The sequence below is a fragment of the Kwoniella dendrophila genome, chromosome 1 (assembly GCF_036810415.1).
Source record: "Kwoniella dendrophila CBS 6074 chromosome 1, complete sequence".
NCBI lineage: Eukaryota > Fungi > Basidiomycota > Tremellomycetes > Tremellales > Cryptococcaceae > Kwoniella > Kwoniella dendrophila.
This window is the reverse complement of record NC_089476.1, coordinates 3311490-3336035: the sequence shown is the minus strand read 5'-3', so window position 1 is coordinate 3336035 and position 24546 is coordinate 3311490. Positions and strand designations below refer to the sequence as shown.

The 24546-nt window shown below is 37.8% G+C and overlaps 8 protein-coding genes across 8 annotated transcripts; 2 read left to right on the top strand and 6 right to left on the bottom strand.

Moving 5' to 3' along the window:
• Positions 1 to 324: 324 nt before the first annotated feature.
• L201_001186 (uncharacterized protein) lies at positions 325 to 3723 on the bottom strand (the record flags this gene model as incomplete). The annotated part of the gene is made up of 2 exons (XM_066216979.1): positions 325 to 2251; positions 2318 to 3723. 2 exons carry the CDS (start codon positions 3721 to 3723, stop codon positions 325 to 327), a joined length of 3333 nt encoding a protein of 1110 aa, XP_066073076.1.
• A 385-nt stretch (positions 3724 to 4108) lies between these two features.
• On the bottom strand, positions 4109 to 7628 carry L201_001185 (uncharacterized protein; the record flags this gene model as incomplete). The annotated part of the gene is made up of 15 exons (XM_066216978.1): positions 4109 to 4451; positions 4520 to 4738; positions 4808 to 5040; positions 5102 to 5269; positions 5337 to 5610; positions 5673 to 5793; positions 5852 to 5933; positions 6002 to 6079; positions 6140 to 6285; positions 6344 to 6503; positions 6573 to 6742; positions 6815 to 7217; positions 7272 to 7301; positions 7371 to 7543; positions 7607 to 7628. The coding sequence occupies 15 exons, from the start codon at positions 7626 to 7628 to the stop codon at positions 4109 to 4111; spliced, it is 2622 nt and encodes an 873-aa protein (XP_066073075.1).
• Positions 7629 to 7964: 336 nt separating this feature from the next.
• Positions 7965 to 11138, top strand: L201_001184 (uncharacterized protein; the record flags this gene model as incomplete). The annotated part of the gene is made up of 10 exons (XM_066216977.1): positions 7965 to 8385; positions 8474 to 8712; positions 8798 to 9262; positions 9330 to 9420; positions 9493 to 9777; positions 9854 to 9933; positions 9995 to 10075; positions 10148 to 10389; positions 10472 to 10688; positions 10830 to 11138. 10 exons carry the CDS (start codon positions 7965 to 7967, stop codon positions 11136 to 11138), a joined length of 2430 nt encoding a protein of 809 aa, XP_066073074.1.
• A 372-nt stretch (positions 11139 to 11510) lies between these two features.
• Positions 11511 to 12287, bottom strand: L201_001183 (mitochondrial import inner membrane translocase subunit TIM22; the record flags this gene model as incomplete). The annotated part of the gene is made up of 3 exons (XM_066216976.1): positions 11511 to 11675; positions 11766 to 11968; positions 12101 to 12287. The coding sequence occupies 3 exons, from the start codon at positions 12285 to 12287 to the stop codon at positions 11511 to 11513; spliced, it is 555 nt and encodes a 184-aa protein (XP_066073073.1).
• Positions 12288 to 13014: 727 nt separating this feature from the next.
• Positions 13015 to 17603, top strand: L201_001182 (uncharacterized protein; the record flags this gene model as incomplete). The annotated part of the gene is made up of 3 exons (XM_066216975.1): positions 13015 to 13999; positions 14053 to 15327; positions 15394 to 17603. The coding sequence occupies 3 exons, from the start codon at positions 13015 to 13017 to the stop codon at positions 17601 to 17603; spliced, it is 4470 nt and encodes a 1489-aa protein (XP_066073072.1).
• Positions 17604 to 18165: 562 nt separating this feature from the next.
• On the bottom strand, positions 18166 to 20164 carry L201_001181 (uncharacterized protein; the record flags this gene model as incomplete). The annotated part of the gene is made up of 6 exons (XM_066216974.1): positions 18166 to 18246; positions 18351 to 18791; positions 18864 to 18988; positions 19065 to 19186; positions 19239 to 19393; positions 19481 to 20164. The coding sequence occupies 6 exons, from the start codon at positions 20162 to 20164 to the stop codon at positions 18166 to 18168; spliced, it is 1608 nt and encodes a 535-aa protein (XP_066073071.1).
• A 489-nt stretch (positions 20165 to 20653) lies between these two features.
• On the bottom strand, positions 20654 to 21405 carry L201_001180 (uncharacterized protein; the record flags this gene model as incomplete). The annotated part of the gene is made up of 6 exons (XM_066216973.1): positions 20654 to 20764; positions 20873 to 20951; positions 21020 to 21034; positions 21104 to 21111; positions 21192 to 21239; positions 21316 to 21405. 6 exons carry the CDS (start codon positions 21403 to 21405, stop codon positions 20654 to 20656), a joined length of 351 nt encoding a protein of 116 aa, XP_066073070.1.
• A 414-nt stretch (positions 21406 to 21819) lies between these two features.
• On the bottom strand, positions 21820 to 24372 carry L201_001179 (uncharacterized protein; the record flags this gene model as incomplete). The annotated part of the gene is made up of 4 exons (XM_066216972.1): positions 21820 to 21983; positions 22068 to 23967; positions 24037 to 24174; positions 24241 to 24372. 4 exons carry the CDS (start codon positions 24370 to 24372, stop codon positions 21820 to 21822), a joined length of 2334 nt encoding a protein of 777 aa, XP_066073069.1.
• Between the last annotated feature and the right edge of the window lie 174 nt (positions 24373 to 24546).

Sequence of the window (24546 nt, the reverse complement as noted above, 5' to 3'; positions counted from 1 at the left end):
ATATTTGATCACCCTTGCACTGATGATAACTCGTTAGGTCAAGATAAGAAGCAGATGATCTTGCAATATGACATGAAATGCATGAAAACATGATGATGGTGATTGATATGCGAGATGCTTATTCAGAACAAATGCTATATTAAATTGTTATGACTAATTACCTAAAATTGACTTTATACAATGATTGAACCGACCCTCATAATCTATTAACATAAAATCTAACAGCTATCTACCTATCCTACATCTGACCTCTATCCTCTATGATCAAAAATCAATTTGCTCAATTTGATGTCTATTCGATGAATGAGATGGAATGAAACCAAATCAAATCCTTAGATTCGTTTTCTCCAAAGCAATATTATCATATAAACCGAAAATTTCTTCACGTGTTTTACCAATTTGAACATTTAAAGCTAATTTCAAATCAGGAAATTCCGTTGATAATTTTGTCCATTTTTCAATTTCTGTTACTTTTTCACGTAGGAGTTTATTTAAATTTTCTAATTTTTCTGAAGTTATTAAAGGTTTTGTATCTGTTATATTAGGAGGTATTGTTGAAATTGACGTTGACGTTGTAGAAGGTTCGTCATGATCTTCTTGCGTATTATTGAAAGTTGGGTTTACTGTAATCAAAGGCTCTACAGGCGTTGAATTATCAGAGAATGTGGATGGTACAGCAGTGGAAAGAGTTGTCCGTGGAGGCTGTTGAGGGATAGTAACGGTATTTGCAGTCGAAGATGTAGCTGTAGCTTTGGTGGTAGTGGTACTACTTGGTATGCTCTGGCTAGAAGAGACTGGGATCGTATTGGCGCCAGTCGCATTGTCTTCAGATGGATGATGTCTTTTCTTTGACTTCTTTGAAGGTTTATCAGCCTTCGATGGGCTTGTCTTCAATTCTGCGATAGAATCATGCTGAGGGGCGACAGCAGTAGTAGCAGATTGTGATTCAGCTTCTCTAGCTCGCTTCGAAGATTTCTTTTTATTTGATAAAGCCTCATCTGAAGAAGTTTGAGAAGTGCTAGTTACGATATTCGATGGACGTCTTGTGGTCGGAGACGTCGAATTAACGTCATTACTCGATATTATTTCAGCTAATTTATCTTTATTTTTTCTAGCCACCAAATGTGTCAAATATTTTACAGGGTTTGTACCACTTTCATTTACTTGTTCTTTTCTTTTCAAACTTGAAATCAAATTTATATCTAAGTTTATTGGTTTCTCTCCATTATGCGATTCAATTTCTTGTTTACATTTATCTTTTGATAAAACAATCAAGATTGGTTCTTCATCAATTATCGATTTATGAATTTTGGTCCACCTTGTTGGTCTACCTCTTTCATCAGGTTTTGAAACTATATTTGATATTTTGGAAATCCATTCTTCAGTTTGTCCTGAAGCAAATTCAGTTTTATCTTTCTGTTTTTCTAATTCAAGTAAACCGATAGGATACTTGAATACTTCATAATATCTAAATATTTTGTTTTTCCATTGGGAAGGATCGATTTCGAGTTTCTTTTTCTTTTTGTTTGAATTCTGATCTTCCAACCTTGAATTATCGATCCTCTGATTTGCAATTTTCTGATTTTCAGCCGAGATTGGGTGTATACTTAATAGCATTTTTGGTTCTTCTTTCTTATGATGAGCAGTACAAGTTGGTATCCTTGATTCTGTCGAGTACAATTCAGTATATTTGGTGATAATACCATCTTTCCATGTTCTGAAATCCTCTTGGTTTTCTTGTCTTAATTGTATACTTGAAAACTTCGAAGGGTAGGATACTCCACGATATATTGTCTTGTTGTCAGATGATGAGCTTGACAGATTATCCGTTATCTTAGTGGTATCGGACCCAGCGTCATTCATCATGAGTTCTTCGGCCGCAATAGCTGGTCGGTCAGCAGCAGCAGTAGCAGCAGCAACAGGTACCGGGATAGATTTTGTCGGTATTGAGATGGGCGGAGGCGTCGGATTTCTCTGAGTGATAACAGCTTCTACTTTCTTCGTCAGCGGTATCGACTGAGGATCCACTTGCGTAACATTCTCCACTGTTTTCGTTTGCGGTAGTGGTTTTGGTGCTGGGACCGGATCCGGTAAAGTCCAATCAAAAGCCACTCCATCGTCTCTCCAGTGGGTACCACCAATCTTTTTGCCTTGCTTGATCATGTCGTCTCTTTGTTGTTTACGAAATGCCATTCGAGCTTGACTTTTCTCCGCGGGGTTCTTTGACCAACATTCAGGCAATTCGTGTTTACTAAAGCGGTCCAAAGTACTGTCAGTCTTCTGCTGGCTACAAGGTAGGAAACTTCGTTTTGCTTACGTGAAAGCTACGGTTCCTGATCTTCTTATTCCACCTTCGATATGCTCGATTTCATGTTCTAGCTCTTTGATAGTGGGCTTGACATCGATTTCCTCGTTGAGCATGTTTTCTTCCTTAGTGGTTTGCTGTATGCTAGGTTCCGGTTCCGGCTCTGGCTCTGCATCAGGTTCAGCTTTCACCGCAATCTGAACTTCCTGCTGCTTCTCCTTAGATCCACCCTTTTCTTTCTCTTTCGGTTTGGGGTTATTAGGGTTGTTTGGCTTGAAAATCATCTTTTTCACTTCTACAGGTGGTTCTATCGTCTGCGGTTGTAGTATTTGAGGCGTCACTATCGCTTTACCTTTACCTTTATCTACTGTCGAGATGTTGCTCTGCGTTATTGATGATATAGGATGTATATGATTCACCGGCGGCTTGGCGGACGTATTTGAAGCTGACGACACATTTATTGGACTAGCTGGTCTACTACTGGAAGGTCCGGTCGGAGGCTGACGTTTAAAAGCTGGATCAAGCTTAGATTGCAGTGGAGTGGTAGAAGGTAAAGAAGGTGAAGAATTGAATATGTGATGCTGACGAGATGAGTGATTGGCAGGATCTGGTAGTTGCGAGATATGGGAGTTCCTCTGCGGCGGCGTTGGTGGAAATTCAGTGAGGTCGACTATTATAGGATCAGCAGGTCTTCTAGATGGTCCAGCTTGATCTGAAGAGTGGAAGCGATCTTGAGAATCATTCCGGGTGGGTATAGGTCGAGTAGTTTGATGGGGAGACCAAGAATCTTGCAAAGTCGGCTGGGGTGGACTATATCTTTTGATGGGATCTCTTGACGTTGACGGTTGGGATTGATATGATGATGGCCCACTAGAAGATCTAGCATTATCACTATTAATCGTGTTACTACTATTATTCCATTGCTCTTCTTCCCTATCCCTCTCCCATTCTTTTTGCCTTAATCTATATTCAGCCCATTCTTCATATTCACTTTTCAATCTTGGGTGTCTTGGTGATCCTGGTGGTGGTGGTAAACGTGCTGAATATCTTGGCCTGTATGAATCAGCTTCACCGTATCTTGGGATTGAATTAGAATTCGTTGACGGATTAGGCGGTAGTCCACCTCTTGTAGCTAACCCAAATCCTCCTAAACCTCTTCCACCTCTTGTAGCTAACCCAAATCCTCCTAAACCTCTTCCACCTCTAATTGCACCCCTAACTATCGAAGGTCCACCTCTACCACCCAAAGGTGGAGTTATTATACCTCCCCTACCTCTGATAGGTGGTTTAGAGAAAGTTTGTATACTTGGCGGACCTAAATTAGCCACTTTCTTATTACCAAATCCTAAAACATCTCTATCTTCTATTATTCGAGGAGGTGCTAAACCCCTACTACTACCTCTACCTCGAACCGACATAACACCTCTATATATGTCGTTCTGTCAAGAAAAGAAACCAAGACGTAGGGTCTACTGACAAGAGCTGTTGCGACACCGCGGTACAAGGGGTTATGTCTGGCTATACAAATGTAAGGTATATGATTGAAAACATTACACTTTTGCAGTTATCTGTTGTAGGTAGACCACTGGAAATCACGCTTTAGCGGCAATTAATTCTCAAAAAATCAACAAATCCTCACCAAAACGTGAACAACACGTGGTTTGAGCCTTTCTTTCAAATAAATAATCCATCAATAAATAGGTTTACAGGTAGGAGATAAACAGATGTAACAATGATATTGTGGTTCAAGTATTTGTAGCTCATATGCATAAGTCGTACATACTATACTACACTGTCTGAGCTCTATCCTACTCCAGGAGTTTCATCCTCATGTCTGGCATGTATCAAAACTTCTCTTATCAATCTAACGTAATCATTATCTTCATTTAATTCATCTTTCTTTGACGTTGAAGATAACTGATCATTTACTGATTTCTCAATCAGAGCTAATTGTTCTTCTAACTGATCTTCATGTTTGATCAACCATAAAACGTATTCTTGTTCAGTCCAATTATGTAATTCATTTGGTAATTTCAACAAACCATTTGATAAAACTAGAATATGGTGTAAGATTACGCTTGGTGGTAAATGTACTGTTTCAACAGGATTTGCTAATATTGAGATGTCTTCCGCAAACAATAGTGTTCTACCACACGAAAACAAAAATCTCCTTGTTAGCTTAATTATATTGGTAGACATGTTCTAGAAGCTCACCTGAAAGACCTCAAAGCCAAATACTCTTCTCCTATCTTTTCAATTTTCATGCCACCCCGTGAGCCTTGTACTCTACCAGTATTCAGTAAATTCGTCACACCCATTTCTATCTCCGTCATATCCCCTATCAACTTGAATTTGCCACTTTCGCCTAAAGATTTTGCTATTGAGGCATGAAGTAGGAAAATTCGTATGGTGTATTTACTCAGATCAATAACCCTATTGATGATAGAATGTGTGGTCAGCTTTTCCTCGTGAAAAGATTGGAGAACGGTCAAGCTGACGTACCATTCTTTCATCATCTCGCCTAAACTCATTCTACCTAAAATTTCACCTCTCACGAAAGAAAGTTTATCAATCAAGTCTTGCATATATGGTGAGCCGCTTGCCGACCCCATTGACATTGGGTCCATAGGTTTCGAGAAATCCACTTTATGTATACGGGATATAATGGCAATGAACTCTTTCCGTAATGCAGAATCAAGTAAGTCCGTTATACGTTTGTACGTTGTTTCGAGCGACTGATGATAGTAGACCGTTCGTTAGTGAGTGTTCTGACGCGAATAAATAAAGTTGACTCGCCTGTACTGAAGGACGTATAGTTTCCCATACTTTCCCTACAAAATCCTGTTGTACGTACTGCACGTTCAGCCAGCAATGGTACAAGCAGCCTACAAGCTGAGCATTGACTATCTGAGTGGGAGTGGCATTTGGTCCTATCAAACTTGTTGCGGTAAAATCTTTCACCAGCTATAAGGTAAGACGAAATTAGCTAATTCTCCAGCCTCCAAATTCCATGTTGGGGTAGTCGTCTTACCATAGCATCCACACGCTTTATGAACCCGTCTAGCACTTTTCCTGCATTTCTAGCTACTGTTCTCACCAAGAGAGGATCGAATCTTGCAGAGTCTAGCTCATTCGTTATGGTTCTAGCTATACTGACACCATCACCCGGCCCAGGTGGGTTACCTCTTGCAGATAGGTATGATGATAAGGCTGAAGAGATAGAGTCGTTCATTCGGGTTGTCGAGCGCGATAGGTATAGTGTTTCGAAGACTGATACAGATCTGAGAACTAACACCGCTTCGGTACTGTGAGGGAGTATGAGCTTTTTCCTGTTACAGTCACATGATAGCTAATCTGATTTTCTCACCTCTGATAATCCCTAGTATAGACAGTATCTGTATGTACAGCGATCTTTGCGAAAAAATCATGGAAAAGACGCAATAAACGGGGATAACCAGTACTGAGTGCTTGCTGCAGCCAGGGTGATGCTAAGAATGATGTTTGTGTAAGCTTGGATATAGTCAGTATGCAAAATGAGTAGCTCACATCTGATAGCTTCTTTCGATTGACCTTCGAAAGCTTTCGCAAGTGTTGTCCAGAAAGTAAAACTAGGTTTCTCGTCTAGGGTCTACAGCAGAAGTTAGACATTACCCTAATCGTTCAAGGCCATTGTCATGCAAAATTACTTCGACTTACTTTCATGACTTCATCAAGAAATTCAATACCTGTCATAGCATCTTTCTTCATTTTGAGTACTTTCTCCAGCGTATATACCTATGTTCAGATCAGCTTTTGACATGCAAAACGAAATAACGCAACAGGCAGCTGACTGACCTTTATGCAACAATTAGCTACATCCTCCATGACCTTCTCTAATCGACTCCACAGCGTATTGACCCATATCTGAGTATTTGAGCTTGTAGGTTCAGTAGCTGGTCTACCTCGGGAAAATTTGATGGCACTGTGAGATGTTGCGTTTTCTATATATACAGACGGAAATCAGTTTGTATTTGAGCAGCTTCAACATGGTCGACTGACCTTTGGCAGCAACTTCCTTTCCTATCGCTATCGAATCGAAAGCTTTCGTTACTCTCAGGGTTACAGCATCATTCAAATCCGCTATTAAATTTGATACCAAGTCAGGCAGAAGACGCAGATTGTGAGCTGTCTGCAAGGAAGAAGAGAGTAATGATTGATTCTGACAAAGGGAAATCATTTTAGCTTTCTAGAAACGCTCAATGCGGAACAGCTAATCAATGGTACCTACCAAATCCGCTAAACCACTAACAACCATACTTTCCATTTCCTGTATAATCGTATCTCTAGCTTTGTCAACCACAGGTATATAAGCTTGAACAAACTCTAATTCCTGTAACGGTATCTGCTGAGAATCTATTGATTCATCATCTTCATTCGTTGGAGGGTTGAGCAATAAATCTACGAGAGACCACATGACGTTAGTCTTCCAGCAAACGTCTCGGTATTTCGCATGATCAGAAATGTATTTACCTAATTCAGCTACACTCAAAGCGGCTTTTGATAATTCCCTTTCTCTTTCACCTTCGACAATTTGGACTTTATCCTTCTCGCTGAAATTACCATTTGAAACTGCAACAGTAGAAGTGGATGATGATGAAGAAGAAATCTGATTTATTTTCTGTAATTGGCTTTCTAACCTTCTAGCTAATAAAACAAATCTAACCGATCTTCTAGTTAAATCATTTAACAAACTCAAAGTCTTTTGACGTTTGACCAATAAAGATAAATTTGAATAAGGTGTGTTTATTTTATTATGTAATTTATCAATTGAATTTGATAATGAGTTTAAAGATGTTTTTATAGGTGTTAAATGTGATGATAATGATAATGATGATGTTAAATGTGATAATAATAATGGATATGATGATGTTATCTGTTTGTATGTAGGTAAGCTATGTTCTTCGCTCAGCAGCCTCATATAGCTTACCTCCTGCCTTAATTGTCTTGTCACATCTTCCTGCATAGTTTCATTATTCAGCTACACCGATGTCCTCCTCTCGATTAGCTGATCTATAACTAAACTTACAATTCCATAATTCAATCTAGCTAATTCAGCTCCGACATCACCATCACCTTTCTCTTTTTCACTACCTTTACTTCCTTCTTCTACCTTGTCATCTGGTCTATACAATTTTCCTTGTAATATAGCATTTGCATAAGCATGAACATCGAAAGAGTCTGATAAGAACGGTTTATGGTCTAAGAAGGCAGTGAATGAACAATCAGCTATGCGAAAAGGAAAAGTTATCCTTCATAGCTTACCAAGGAATGTTTCCGAAGTCATATCTTCCTCCCAATCCTCTTGAGAGATCTCTCACAAAGATCAAGATGTATGTTTAGGTTGGTAAAGGTTATATAGCATTCATTTGCTGTCAACAAATATCATTATCATTGCGCTTCTCGTCACCGTAGCCTTGATCTAGTTCGCGTTCAGTTCATTCGAGCCACGTGGCTGGGCAGTCACGTGATTATATTCCCTCCACTCGTCAACAAAGATTTCTGAGATTTATGAGATTTCTGAAATCCGGTTGTGAAACCAACTTTTTCTGAGAGTGTTTTCTTGTGATACCATAATTTACTTATACGATTACAGCTTTAGACGTATCGATACCTTGACAAAATGCCAAAAGAACAAGTTAGAAAGAGAGGAAGAAGAGTACGTAAAGGAGATGTACAGAATGAGGCAGAGCTAGAACAGTATCAACAACAACCTACAACGGAAATCAGTGAACCTATACCATCATCAAGCTCAACCGGTATACATCCTTCCCGAGCAGCATTCTTAGCTGGTAAACCTATACCACCACAACCACAACCTCAAATCCACAGTCAAGGCGAAAATAATGAAGGAATTCAAGCTGAAGGTGTAGAAGGACAATATGGTGAAGGTGAAGGCGCAGCAGATTGGACGAGAGGTTCAAGGATAGATTCAGAATTTCCATTTGGAGTTTTAGATCCTGATGTAAAGGCATATTTCAGGAATGTCGAAGAACAGATAAAAGACTGGGAAGGGGTGTCTACAGAAGGTGAAGAACGAGAAGGTAAGCTCTAACGCAGTCTGCTCAACAAACACAAAGCCATGATTTTGTCTACCGCAGTTAGGCTAATGAGAGCTTCTCCGCATCACAGATCGACAATTATTCTTAACTTCAGTATTATCTGAATTGCGTTCACATGAACTTCAAACTTCTACAGATCCTGAAACTTCCATTATATTAGAAAGATTATTACCTTCTTTGAATGATTGGGGTAGAAGAGTTATCGGTGATTCGTTTGGTGACAAATGGGAAGAATTGATTAGACATAGATTTGGTAGTCATGTAATTCAAACTTGGTTAACTCTTGCTGCTAGTACATTAGATCGAGAGGTAAGCTCTATTCACCAAAATATAATGTATTTCTTCATTATCTTATAGCTAATTTAACATTCGTTAAAATTGTTTTTTTTTATAGGCAAGAGATATATGGCCACCTCAACAGAATAAACAAGATGAATCAAAAGGATTATTACCTAAAATGACTGAATTGTTATTAAATCTAATTGAATCTATATTACCTTCATTTTCACAATTATTATCTTCACCACATTCTTCACCGCCATTGAGATTACTGTTATTAATCTTAACGCCAAATAGATCTTTACCTAATTTAAGTAATGATTCAGATCCAAATTCCAAAGATGGATTAATCAGATCAAAAAGATCAAATAAATTTAGATCAAATCAAGGTGTAAAAGGTAAATCTATTTTAGGAGATGGTGATGAAGATGATGAAAATAAGAAAAAGAACGTTAAAAGACAAGTACCAAAAGAATTAATCAAATTTAGAAAGGAAATTAGACATTCTTTAATGAATAAATTAGGTCAAGCTGAATGGAAAGCTATGGGTGTGGATACTGTCGGAAGTGCTACTGTCCAGGTAAGCTGAAATCTTGGAATTCCTCGGCGAGGTGCGAGGTAAAGTAGCTCATTATTTCATTTTACAGCTATTACTTGAATTTGAAGTTGAAGATGGTGAAGCTGAAAAGGAAGGATCACTATTTGATATTATAACGGAAGGCTTGATAACGCATATGAGTGAGTATTCAAAATCTCTTCTGTTCCCTGATCAATCTGAGTAAAACTAAATATATTAATGTCCTCCAATAGAAAATTCATCAAAAGATAGTTCTGAACCACAAGCACAACCATATTTATCAACATTATTACAAACGCAAACAGGTACTCGATTATTCGAATCTTTGTTAGCTTTATCACCTGAACCAATATTCAGATCTTTATGGAAAACATATTTTGTTGGTAAGATCGGTAAATTAGCTGGACATCCTTACGCAAATTTCGTTACTGCAAAAGGTGTTTCAAAATTAAACAAGAAACAAATTGAACAGTTGATTAGTGAAGTTAAAGGAAATTCTGGTGGAAGAGGTTTGATAAGTAAGTTTGACTTTTCACTATGGATCCTCTCATCAGAAGAGAATATCAATTGATGTGTATTTCGCTGTATGAGTAGAAGCTGCAAGAACAAGTGTGCTTCAAGCTTTGGTCGATAGATCCGTCGTACTAGGCGAATGTCAGAAATCTGTCTTGGAAGTGAGTCAGCATCTGAAATAGGAAGAGGAAGATGGGGTCAAATTGACGTTGTTACCGATAGCTGCTCTACTCCTGTCTCGAATTACCTGAGGACAAGAAATCGGAATTAGTACCTTGTTTAATGGCATTAAAGACGTATCCTGTAGGTTTTCGTTTCACTCTTCCAGCTCTAAACGTCTTTATGCAAATTGACGATATTGCTCATTCTTCTTAGATGTACCAAGCTGTACTTACCGGTTCATCAGCACCTGAAGACGATGAAAAGCCATCTAACGAAGATATAGATAAAGAAGCTGAAGCTACGGCTGCAGCATATGCACGTCAATCAGCATGGGAAAATAGAAGAAATGCTAAACCAAAAGCGGCTGAAGGTGAAACTTTACCTAATATGCAAGGTTGTTTGATATTACAAGGTATGATAGGTATGAAAGATGTTAATGAAATTGTTTTAGAGAGGTAAGTCGACATTCTCCCATATATTCCAAAAATCAATGTACAGACGTTGATGTAAAAGCTGATTATAGAATTATTAAAATAGTTTAATAAATCAACCTTTAGATACATTAATAACGTATTCGAAATCACCTATATCATCACATTTATTAGATAAAGTATTTACAGATCAAACGGTTTTACCAAAATACAGACGAAAATTGATGATGGTCTTTATGAATAATTGGAAAGATTTAATAGAAGATAGAATTGGAAGTAGAGTTGTTGATACAGTTTGGGAAAAAGCTGATGGTTATATGAAAGTGAGTTTTAAGAGGACCACACTTATCCCCTTAATCACTCAGATTACTGTCAAGGTTGTCAAGGTTGATTATCTTCATGTCCATCGACTTGATGTGCTAAAAAAGTGTAGAATATGCTAACATTTTGCTTTTTTTTTCTAGGAAAAAATCGCACGTACACTTATACCGCATATAGTCATTTTAGGACAATCACAATACGCTAAATATTTCATGAAGAAAGCTGAATTATCATTATTATCACGAAGACCTGATGAATGGAGAGAAAAGATTGTTGGTGTAAAACATCATTTCGCTCATCAAAAACAACCTCAAAATAATACCCCTGTCTCACAAGATCAATTAGAAGAAAGTAAGAAAAGAAAGAAAGATAAAGAGGAGAAGAAAGATGAAATTGATTTATTGTTTGATAATGTGGATTCAAAGAAGAAACATAAGAAGAATAAAGTATGAATAACCCAAATTAGGTTGAATACTTGATGTTTCTCTATTTGATTTGGTATTATATCCTTTCAATATATTCTATACTGTATGCATTGATATCTGTATATATCCGGGTAATATGATATTCTATAATAATAATAATAATAATACAACATTCTGAGTGGAGTTGACCAACTAACTCATCTAATAAGATTCTGAAAGCCTTAAAAATGATTTCTAGATTTCGAATATTATCGGTCTCTCCTAATGACCATATAACTCATATCCCCCTTTGAGTTCTTTTGAAATCACAAGGATCATCTCGCTTAGATCTCCCTATTTCAATCAAGTAATATAAGGTTTAGCATAAATACCATTCAAGACAACCAAATATACAATGACTCACTCTGAAGGTGCTTTACGCATATACCAATCAATTGCACCTGAAAAAACAGCAAACGCAACACCACCACCTACAGCAGCTTTTATACCTGCATTTCTAGCTAATATAGCACCTGAACAGAAACCTGCCGAAACTGCATTTGTTATATCATTTTTCGCTCGATACTAATCAACCCAGAATAAGAAAGGTTGATACGTTAGTGTTGAATTCATCCATGAAGCTCAACAATTTAGAATGCGAAGAACAGAACTTACTCCTTCAATACAACATTCAACACCTGAATATATAGCACCAACTTTTGCGAAACCTTTTCCACTACTCCACATATTTCTACCCATTTCTTTAAATACATGCATAGTTTGAGCTTTTGCTGATAACTGTGAAGAGGCTCTTGATAATGGATCTTCATATGCGAATGTAGCTGACATCAGAGAAAAGAAACCACCTAAAGCGAAACCTGGACATTTGTGATAACGATCGAATAGTCGATCAGCGTCCTCATTTATAGTAATACTACAAAGGCTTTCCAACAGATCATTGAGTAGCGTGAAGATGTATTTTGTAATGATTATATCTCGCGCCGACTTACCTGCACCACCTGATAAAACGACTTTCAGAGGACAACTTTCCATTGCCATACCTATATACCTCTGATATTTTAAAGCAGTTTGCATTTCCTGTCTTTCCCAATCACTTGTTCCAGCTGGTACAGGTTCTTGTCCAGGCAAATATACTGGACACAGTAAAGGCATTGTTGTCGGTAATGGAAGAGCCATTTTGTGTTGATTCGCTGGAGTTCGGTTATTATATTTTCGAGAGATTGGTCGTCAAGATGAGTATATGACCTATGATAGCTATGGGAGGAAGATGCCAGTGAGATTTGTTGATGTTTCACGTCAATGTGATTAACCAATTGTAGTCTGATGTAAAGCGAAGATACAAAGTAGAGAGATTTCCAGACTTTTTTTTTTTCAGCTTAATCTCTTTGCCGAAATCAACGACTCTCTCTCTCTGTCGAAGCTTTTAAGGAAAAGCGGAGATTGAGCTGAATTCCGATACATTAAGCATAATCTAATCTTGGGTGTGAGACGCGTCAAACTATCTGACCGCAAAAACAAAAACAATCAAATAAACAATAGACATTCACCTTCACCCTCTTTATATCGATATCGACGCTCACATACATATCAGATATCCAGTAGTCAATAACCAAGAATCAGTGATCACAGTGGTCGGAACTTACAGCTAGAATCTTGATGTCAGAGTATTGTGGCCGCCATATTCACATCTTCAACTTCTCGCGCTATATCAACCAAAGGAGCTCTCACTTCATTTGGATACCAACATTGAAAACGATATTGAACTAAACCCCAGCTCACTCGATATCAAGCGTCATCTTAACTTCGCGTCAACTTCGGTCTTCAAATCTTCAAAAGTATTCAGCCCTATCAAATCAATCGGTAACTCACAGACGAGGTAACAACCACTCATGCTACTTGACTCATGCTTGAAGATATGAGTAATTCGCCTTCGACATCTCGTCGCCGACCTAAATCTTCACAGGAGAATTGGGATGACGATTTTGAATTTACTTTGCCAACTAGAAGATCAACGAATAAAAGTACCACCAATAATACTTCGAAAAGTGTAAAAGGTAAAGAAAAGGATGAGAATGTACCTTTATCTAGGGAAGAAAGTCCTATAGAAGATTGGGATGAAAATTGGGATGAATCACCTCCACGTCCAGCACCAATAATACCGATTGCGACACATACAAGGAAAAAATCATCTATACCACCACCTATCAATATACCTTCTTCATCATCCTCTTCACGTATGAATCCACCTAGACTATCACCTTCTCATTCGAATGATTTGTACATTGGAGGTACTTCACCTATACCTAGCTCATCTTTCTCTTCGCCTAAACAACCATTGTTGCCATCTAAATCACACAGCTCAATAGGCTTGTCTAATGTTCTCCATCAGCAGCAACAGCAACAACTACCGAGACATAGATCAGGATCGACAGCAACAAATAATGTCACAAAGAATAAATTGATTAAAAGACACCCTTCAACTTCTTTTGTACCTATACCAAGTCATTCTTCGTCAAATTTAGCTCTAAATACTGGTCTAACCAATCATTCCGAAGCTAGTCTAAGTTCAGTCTCTCTGATTAATCGATCTTCACCTAATTTACCACAAAACAATAACCAAGGATCACCTTCATTACCAAGAAGTATATCAGGTGAACAAATGCCTCCTCCACCTTTACCACAAACCAATGCAGGAAGTGGTGGAGGTTTATTGGGGCGAGCAAGAAGTAGATCTAAAAGTAAACCTAGACCTGAAAGTAGACAAGATATAAGGATATCAAGTATACCTTTCAGTCCCAGTAGAGACGATATGAAATCTGCAGCACAAACGAAAGAGAAGAAACCAGGATTTTGGAAACGGTTTTCTGGAGTTCCGGCAAGCGAGAGAAGTGAGTCGATATTCAATTATGTTTATGTTTGGGATTGACTGAGTTTTGTATAGATGATGGGACTCCGCAGCACCGTCGACGTAGAAGTTCGTCTGTGGGTGCGAAACATATACCTTCGAACTCTCCTCGTCCACCTGTACCACCTCTACCTGTCAACCTTCGTTCACCTAGCGGTGCATCCAGTACTTCCACTTCATCAGCAAAATCCGGCCCGACATCTGCCTTCTCCGCTCTACTCCGTCGTTCTTCAAGTAGTTTATCAAAACGATCTGACAGATCAAGAGATACCCCACCTTCATCTTATCCTTATCTACCCTCGAGGCATGGCGCTAGCTCAAGCAGCATCAATTCGATCATCGAGCATGCTGTACCTATTCCTTCGACCAGAGGAGGTGATGTCACGCCAGATCTACCATCTTCAGCTTCCTTCTCAAGGGGTTTCCATTTACCATCCCCTTCGCCTGGATCCCCATATCACGCTCCAAAATCACCTATGCCTTCGTTCGCTCCCGAACACCCAGCTATACCTCCTTTACCACATTCAACTTCTTTTCCAGGACCACAAGCGCCTAAAAGTAGCGGAAGTGACACGGAAACAGAAGGGGATAGTAAAACGCCTAAAAGAAGGAAAAAGGTCAGACCTGTATCTGCTTTACCTGCACCAAGAACAACAAGCGGTTTTAGCGGTAATAATGCAAATTGGGGTGGGTTTGATAATGAACCACGACCCCAGATTCCTGGTTTACCTATAATTAGACAAACATCCGTTGAATTCTCTTCAACCAGATCAAGTGATTCACCTTCTGGTTTCGCATCAAGTACAAGTTCTACATTGAAACGATTGGGTTCTTTATCTAAAAAACATGGAAGGAGATTATCTGGAGGATGGAAATTTGGCACGAATTCTTCAACTGATTCTAACAAATCAGGTATCGTGACACCTTTAGAACCTGTTGTAGGATCTCCTTCAAAACCTTACAATAGACCAGATGACGGATTACCTTTATCACCCATTTCACCTACCCCTGATCCCAGTTCTGAAGTCAATGCTTCCACAGAGGAAGATATGAGGAAAGCTATAAGAGCAGGATCACTTTCGGCACCTACTTCAATGTTCAAATCAACTCCACCGATAAGTACGACTCAAACCGTAGATACAGTTCCTCAAACGGGCTCAACATCATCAATAAAAGAGAAAGAGAAAAAGGATAAACATCGAAGAAGGCAGAGTTGGAATGATTTCGTTATTCCTAGAGAGGTCATGATGAAGCAAAAGGAGTTGAAAGAGGGGATTGGAGCCGTAAAAATGTTCGCTGGAGGTGTGTCTAGTAAGTGAAATTGAAGCGCTGTATCGGTGTAGTAGGATCCATATTCGTATGCTGATTACATTTAAGCACTTAAAACCCTTTTATCCACACACGCCAATATTCGAGATCGTATATTAGCTTCAGGATCATCTTCAGATGCAGCGAATTTTGCTTCTCTCGATTCAGAATTCGAACAATGGTTGGAAATGGCTGTAGTACTTATAGAGGTAGGATCAACAGGTTCCGATCCAGCGAATCAACCTTCATTTTCTTCACCACCTCGATCAAGACGCATCACTTTAGCTTCGGACGAAGCGAAAGCAGCTTCAGCAGCTATGTCAAAAGCTGTCTCAGCACCTGGAGGATCTGCGATACCACCTGTTCAATTGTCTTCATGGCGTAAAGCAAGTTTACCTGACCCCGAAGATACCACTTCTTTGAGCATGATAGGACCTGGACCACCTAAAGCTGAAATTCATCCTGAACAATGGAGAGCTTCAACAGGTAGACAAGATTTATCAAAAAGACAATTGGAAGTTTTGAGAACAATGTTAAGAACTCCTATGTCAAGTACAAATTTAACTACACCAGAAAAGGAAAGACCAGGTATGGGACAAAGAACACCAAGTACTTTATCTGCTGCAAGTTCAACAACAACAAATAGTTACTTACAAGTTCAGCGACAAGGAAGTCCAAGTCCAGACACTAAATATCAAAAACAATCTCAAATTGGGAGAAAAGTATCAACAAGAGGTGTTACACCTGATTCAATATCATTTCCTTCACCAAACGATTCAGCACATATCAAACCTTCTGATTCTTTCCCTTCACCTATAAGTGCAGCTAGACTTAGTCAACCTTCTCAGAAGAACTTGAAAGAACGCAGAGCAAGTAAAGCTGGTTTAGCAGGATTGAAAGAATTTTTACGATCATTGAAGAAAGATAGAGTACCTTCCGGTAATTCCACAACCAGTGGTGGGGGATTGAGCCCATTAAGAATTAAAAGCAGATTCAAACCTAAAAATTCAACTTCACCACCTGCTTCACCAACTTCACCACTATCACCTCATTTTTCTAGCAATAATAATAATAATAATAAAAATGATGTTTTTTACCCTACACAGAAATCAACTTTTTCAGCTTTAGGCACGGGCACGGGTACTGGAACTATATCTAGAGCTTCGACGATCGATATTCAATCATCAGACCTGAATGTTCCTCAAACTCCTCAAACTGCACCTTTAGATACATTTCAATCTCAATTTCAATCTCAATCAAGATCAGGATCAGGATCGGGATCGGGATCGCAATCTAGAGCTAGATCAGGTACAAAAACTTCACCTAGAATAGGTGGAATAGGATCGGAACAGAAAAGACCATCAATAAGAAATATATTTAGAACTTCTTCAGGTAATTGGTCAGATTTAGTTAATTCTTCGCCTTCCTCTATATCAACTTCAACAGTAACTACGAATGAATCACCTTCACCTGGAGGATTATCTAAGAAATTATCAGCGCAAAGATTAGGTTTTGGATCTTCAACCAAACTTACATCTACAAGTAAAATAAGTGTATCTGATCCAATCCCATCAAAAATACCTTTATCACCTTCATCAAAAACTTTGACTGGGTTATCTAATGATTATAATCCTTCTTTCAGTGGATTTGGAGTTGGTTCTCAATTAGGATCAGGAGGAATGAGCAATGAAGGTGAAATGACTTTAAGACCAAATCAAAATACAGCAAAGAAAAGAGTATCCGGTCTAGGTTTAGGTTTAGGTTGGCCAGAAAATTCTGCTTCTTCTTCAAGTGGAAGTGTAAATTCTAGTCCAATCAAGAGTTCCCAGGGAAACACTTCTAACACAAGTATAGGTGAAATGGGTACAGTATATGAAAATAATGAAAATGGTAATACTGAAAATACGTTAGTCCCTTCAAGAAGTCATAGTGTACGTAACACCAAACAGTCAAATTCACCTAACAAAGATAGATTTCCATCGAATAGAACTTTTACTTCAAACTCAACTTCAACATCTTCAAGCAATAATAGAATACCTTCAAATGAAAGTTCTTATTTCTCACATATACCTCCTCCTCAAGATATTGATGGAAATAAAGAAATAAGAACAAGTGAAGAATCAAAGATTGAGATAAATGAAAAAGATTTAACCATAGCTTTGACTCCTGAAAATTTACCTACTTTATTAGAATATCTAAGGCAATGTGAAAGAATGTTAAATCAATGGAAAGATAAGATCGAACAGGTTATTCCCATCGATGAACGTATCAAAATATAAAGGTAAAAGAGGTGCGAGGACAGAGGAGAAGGAGAAGGGATATGTGTGATGGAGTCATTGTGGAAAAAGGAGAAATAAAGTAATGCCACCGTATATTGACGAATCTATCACAGACATTGTATATTAATTAATCAGCATAAAACATTTGCATATGCATATATCAGGAATAGAAAGAATCAATATCATAGGATCTCCATGCATTGCCATGTGTAACAAGGGGTCGGAAGAGTTTCACCGAGTAGCATTTCCTTTTTAGATTGGGATTGAATACAAGGGTTTTTTTTTTTCAGTATCTTACTTGCTGTTATTTATGAATTCGAAGATAGAGAAGGGGAATCTGATGAGGGATATATACAAAAGAATAATGACAAGTGAAAGGGTAGAATTAAACTATATACAAGCGGTTTTTTAGGCAAAACAGAGTACAAACAAGTAGCACAGGCAGGTGAAAGGGTAATAATACTATTTAAATGTATGAAAAGTCAAGGAGGCAGAAAGGGGAATCAAAGATGGGGCTGGGTGAAGGCTCATCTGGATGTCCGACCATTCGAAAGGGTAATAATCAATCTTTACCGATCGTCGATAATGCCCATGCTTTCAAATCATCTTGTGTGACTTTTGAGTTCGCGATCCAATCAGTTGCCTATATAACGCACCACCAAAATATTAGCTATCAAGCATTCTAAATCGTTCTTACTGATGAAACCTGCTTTTTCAGGAAGAAGAATAGGGAGCAAGACAACTTACCAATAAATCTTGTGGTGATTTCCTTTGATTTGGATCTTTATATAAACAATCTTCTATAAATACGACAGAATTTTGTGGGAATGATCTTTTTTTGGAATATAATTTAGGTGCAGGTTCATTAACTATATGTTGTAACAAATCTAAAATTGACATTGTATGTCCACCACCAGCTAAACTAACACCTTTTGATTTTCGTTTCTCTTTTTTTTCTTTTTTATCTTTTTCTATATTTAGATTAGGTTTTTGCGTATTCAATGGTAATGTTGCATCTGGATCATGTTGAACTCCATCATCGTCATCATCATCATCATCTTCAGAAAATTCTTCATTTCCTTGTGAATCTGTAAATGGGAATCTACCTAAAGCTAATTCAATTAATGATATACCTAATGACCATACATCTGATTTTATCGTATATGGTGCTCCTTGAATTCGTTCGGGCTAAGAAGTCACGCATTGATCAGCTACATCCTAGTGAAGATCCCTAATCAAGGCGCGAGATTTAAAACTTACACTCATATAGGTACTTGTCCCTACAAATGTATTGGCAATTGAGTTGATTAATTCTCCAGATACACCAAAGTCACAAATCTTGATTTCACCGTTAGTATTGGCCAAGATATTTGATGGTTTTATATCTATAAAGGAAAGGAAAATGGGGTTAAATTAGCTGTGGATGGGCGAGATAGGTTATCGAATCACCGCCAAACTCACCTCGATGGATTATACGATGAACATCATATAGATATATCAAACCATGTAAGACTGCTTCAGCAATTTTACCCACTACTTCGATATGCACAGGTCCATTCTGACGATATATATCATTAAGTGATCTGTAGACAACGTGTTAGATTGTATATGCTTTATATGTCAAGCCAAACTCACCCAGCATCCATAAGTTCAATAACAATTCCAACATGTACATCAACAGGGAAACAACCATAATAACCAACTATATAAGGCGAATTACAATCGTTCATAATTTGTAATTCTCTTAAAATCTGTTTTCGTACTGATGGTTTGGCATCGACCAGGATGAGCTATTGTGGTATAAGTGTTTAATGTAATCAGAATTATCAGTTATCATTTAAGGTGATTCAGATGATTTAAGCTGAGCCAAGACTGACCTTTCTAGCCATTACACAATTTCTTTTTTTATTCCAAACTTTAGTTACAGTACCGCCATTACCTGCACCTAAATCAGATAAAATTTCTAAATCTTCATCTTTGACTAATTCTAAACCATCTTTATCTTTATGTTTTGATGATTTTTTCTTTTCCTTTGTTGTCGTTGATGAATTACCATCTGATGATTTATCTTTTTTCCTGGACGATGATGATGTTAAATGTGAGTTTGATGTCGATGAATCACTATAATGTGAAGAATTATTTGTTATTGGTGAATCAGGTAAAGATAACCCACCACCATTTCCACTAGCTGAAGCTGAAGCTGAAGCGGAAGAAGATGAATTTGTTGATTTTGATGAATTTAATTGTAAATTTGCAATTTCTTCTCTTAATTTTTCTGCTTCACTTATTATACTATCACCATTATTTCTTGGTGTCAATCCTCCACCATTAGCACTATTGGATGATCCAGGTAAACCAGGTGCAGCTCTAGTAGGTTTTAATATTGATTTTGATATATCCAGACCTAATGGTTTTTTACGTGATATAGATGATTTAGGTGTACCGAATGTTGAAGAAGATGATCCAGCTGTTGATGTTGTGGGTGAATTCAAAGATGGTATAGGTTTTGAAGATGCTATAGTGCCAGAACGAGAGGATAGATCCAGTGGGTTACCCGACATCTTGAATTGCTAGTGAAGCCAACCTCAAACCGAACTTGACAATGGAATAAAGCGAGGCTGTCTTGAAATGCTGCGATTCAGATATAAGCTCTCGAATCTTGTTACGTCCTATATGGCAAGCAATCAAACGAACACAGTCAGACGAGAGCGTATGATCAATGAGGATAAAGACAAGGGAGATGAAAGTCAAAGCAACATTTACTTGAACATTCAATTGTCAATGCATTTAATGCTTTTATATGTATCGCGTCACTACGTAGCCAAGAAGCTAAACTTAACGTAACGCTCGCGCCAAATTACGTAAATGTTCTTTTATCCGTTCTTCCTTTCTTCCTTTCTTCTTGATCTTTTCTTCTTTGCTTTGTCTATGTTGTGTGCAATCTTACACACCTGTGCAAAAGGGGATACATATGCTTGAGGAGATGAATACCACAATCGAATATATATCAATCCGATATGCAGGAGGTTGAGTGGACGGCAGTACAGTCGCTATTGAACACTACAAAGTGGGTTTTCTGAAGGTGGAGGATCTTTCTTAGGCGGTTCTTTTTTAACCACAGAAACAGGTAATAAAAATCCACCAGGAACTTTTGTACCTTTCTACAAAATGATAAAAATCCAGAACACGAAGGCAATAATAATTAAATTAACATTTGAACCTTGTCATTAGAGACGAGATCAAATACAAACTTGTATCAATCAACTTACAGGAAAATGCAACCCGAAATCTATAGTAGACTGCATTGCGAATGAAGCACCTTTAGGTAAAAGTGTTCCTGCTGGTAAACTGAAATATCAAAGGACGTTAGAAATGAATGCAAAGACCTTACCCTGACCAATTAGATAGAGGCTTACAAAACTCCTTCTGTTCTATTTCCGTACAAATGAGCTAAGCAAATCAGAACAATGGAAATCTGCGAGACATATATGTAAACTTACAGAGTATGCTATATCCACATTGATCAGCTTATTTCCAAGTATGAGGCAGATTACAGATAAAGAAATTACTGTGGAAACGAGTACTTACATATGCGCCAAATCTCTTCACATAACCTGGAATCTCATCTTCCTTATCCTAAAAAGCAAGTTATCACCCTTTTAGCCCCAATTGCAGCCGCCAGAAAGTAAGAGGTATGTTCAGCTGAACTTACATCAGGAGGAGGTGGAGTAACGACGAATGGATTTAGTGGTCCTGTGATACCATCACCACCACCATATCCACTACCTGAGGGAGCTTGCATTTTGAGTTTTACGTTGAAATGCTGGATAACTTTTCAATGATGGTTTGCTGATCTAGAAAATCAGGACACGATTTGACAATGTAACTGATCCTTACAAGTAGGTTTATAATGTTAAATATGATAATCAGTGTATCTCCTGAACAAGTTGCCTGAGCAAATTTGAGCGATGAGCATCGCAGCATGTAGAAAGGAGTGACAATTATTGTTTAAAGGGTTAAGTAATCAAAGGATGTCTCGGCTGATAGTATCGATGATCAAAGAGATCTGCGGTAGGTCGAAACAGAAAACATATACATGATGATATGACTATCGATGACAACAGATACGAAGCGTACAACCTATTTCAATGTAATTAGCATTGACCTTGTCTGATGATAACTAATCACTCACAAGAAATATCCCAATTATCGGGTGTTAAAAGCCATTAAAGCTACCTGACGATATCATACTACCCAAAGAACCAAAATTCGACTGACTTGGTTGAGCTTGACTAAGTCTTGTCCATCCTGGAGTCGATGAAGGTTCAGGTATCGCTTTTTTACATGTATGGTAAATGTACTGAGAATTATCTTTTGAGCCTGTGATGCATCATTTCCATCCCAATTAGCGGTCATGCATTGCCTAGGTATAATCATCGGATTTAGCTACAAAGCTACGCTTACCCGGTATTTTCCTAGTGTGACATCCAGCTTCACCCGTACCACAACCAATGTCATATTCCAGCCTCCAATCATACTTCCCTTTGCCCCTAACTCGATTCTCCACCATATTAGTACTATAGAGATTCGATACGAATCTAACCTTCGTTCTTAGCGAATCTGATAGTTCGGGTTCTATCAGTGCACAGTCGTCGATACATAACCACTGGATACTAGGTAAAGGTGAATTCGGCGGACTATCAACATTGGTTGAACCAGGAGTAACGTTTAGGATTGATGGGGAGGACGGTAGGGCTATAACTTGAGGTGTGCTATCTTTAGGTCTCGTTATGCCGAACGGGGATGATTGAGGTGCCGGAGCTGACGGTCTAAATGCTCCACTTTGTTTGATAGAAACGCTTGATTTCAAATGTTTGAGTCCATTTGGTGTTCTAGAAAGAACGAACCTTCTTAAGGGTCCAGAGGTGATTTCAGAATTACCTGCTATTGAAAGAGCTATCAAATTAGGTAAAACATCATTTTTTGGATCTCCTTTTCTTTCTAATCGTTCCAAAAACTTGTTGTCTAAAGAGCAATAAGAAACATTTAAGAACTTCAAGCTGGGTAATTTTGATAGGATTGGTGATAGGAGATCTAGGTCAATTGAACATTTACCGATGTCTAAAGAAAGCAGATTCGGTAAAGCATCAATTAAACCTGATGTATCAAGGTGAGGAGCAATTGAATATGATCCAATAGGATGAATTGACCATAAATCTAAATGTTTCAGATTAGGTACTTTAATTTCATACAAACCTAAATTTCTCATTGAACCACTCAATGAGAAACTTTCTAAATTTTCTAATTCCACGTCTAACGGTTTTCTTACTTGATTCCACTTGTAAGCTCTAGATTCTGGATGAATTAACATGGTTGTAGAATCCCAGTTAACATTGACCATTTCAAAGTTCATTAATTTTGGGAAATGACATAGCAATTCAGTATGATCAGGAAATGCTGCCATGAAATAGCAGTTCTTTAGACGTAAAGTATGGACAGATTGTAGGTGAATTCGAGAATTTTCTGTCCAAAACGGTGGATCATCTTCAATCGGTCTCTGCTCCAGCTCTGGATTGATAGCTTCTAACCTAGTATCATAAGTGTGATTATATATATGTTCATATTGTCCACCTTCCAAGTCAAGTTCTTTGAGTAACGAAGCATCAAAGGATAATAAACGATAAACCAGATCAACGGGTTCATAAGTTTGATTTAGTTGAGGTATATACTTGATTTTAAGATATTCTAACTGTTTGAATTCACCTTGCCATTGTCTACTAAATTTGATCGCATCTCCAATTATAGTTAATTTTTTGACTTTACCTAAATACGGTTTTAAAAGTTGTGATATATCAGTTAATCTTGAAATTTCAAAATCTTCTTTAATCACGATCTCTTTTATATTTCCTTTTGTTCTATTTATACAATTTTTGGTTTTATCGAGTATCCTTTTCTTACCCAATATCAAAGTTGACCATAAAGTAGTTGTATTTGTTAATATATCTCTCCAATGTTTACATGCTCCTGACATTTTAATTGAAAAGTTTGATTGATCAATTGAACCGATTTCAGCTATGTTTATTATAATATCAGGTGAAAGCATATGAATGAAATTTATTTTAGCTTTTTTAGCTTGAAGTTTACCTAATTCAATTTTCCTTTTTTCTTCAGCACTTTTTGATGCTCTGATCTTCTCATTTTCATGTTGAGCTTCAAGTAAATCACCTTTATACCTTTGTAATAACCTATATAACTGATCATTTTCTGCTCTTGTTGGTCCAACTTTGCATGCTTTAGTCATTACTCGTACTGCTGCATCATATCGGTGTAGTTTCTGCAAAACCTTCGCCTGTCTATAGTGTCCCTACACACACGATATCAGCTTTATTCACAATATGAGATTGCTATGAACAACAATCGGTGTAAGACATACCCTATAATCCTCCGGCTCATCCTGAATCATCAATTGAGTAATTTCATATGCCGTTTGATGCCATTCTGGCATTTCAGTCAACGCTTTAGCTTTTAAGTCTAATAACATTATATTCCTCTTTCCCGCGAAGCTGATTGCCTGGAATAATTCTCGTTGTTCAATACCTTCATTCGGAGATAGGCTCTATGGACTGATAAAACTCACCTTATCAATCTGTTCTCTTGCACCAGCCCAATCCTTTTCCGCTAATGCTCTTCTACTATGTCGAACATATTCTTCCACTATCGATCTATTACGTACTATACCATTATTGGTCGACTTCTTATTCTTGCTCATTTTTTTGAACGAGATTGATGAATGAGAGATGATGTATGCAAGATATGCTGAGTAAGTGAAGTAAAGATCACAAAAGTCAAGGTAGAAAAGAAATCAATAGGAACGTAAGTTATAACTGGGAACATTACGAGCGATTTAAACGCGTCGCAAAATACTTACGGCCGTGAGAAATCT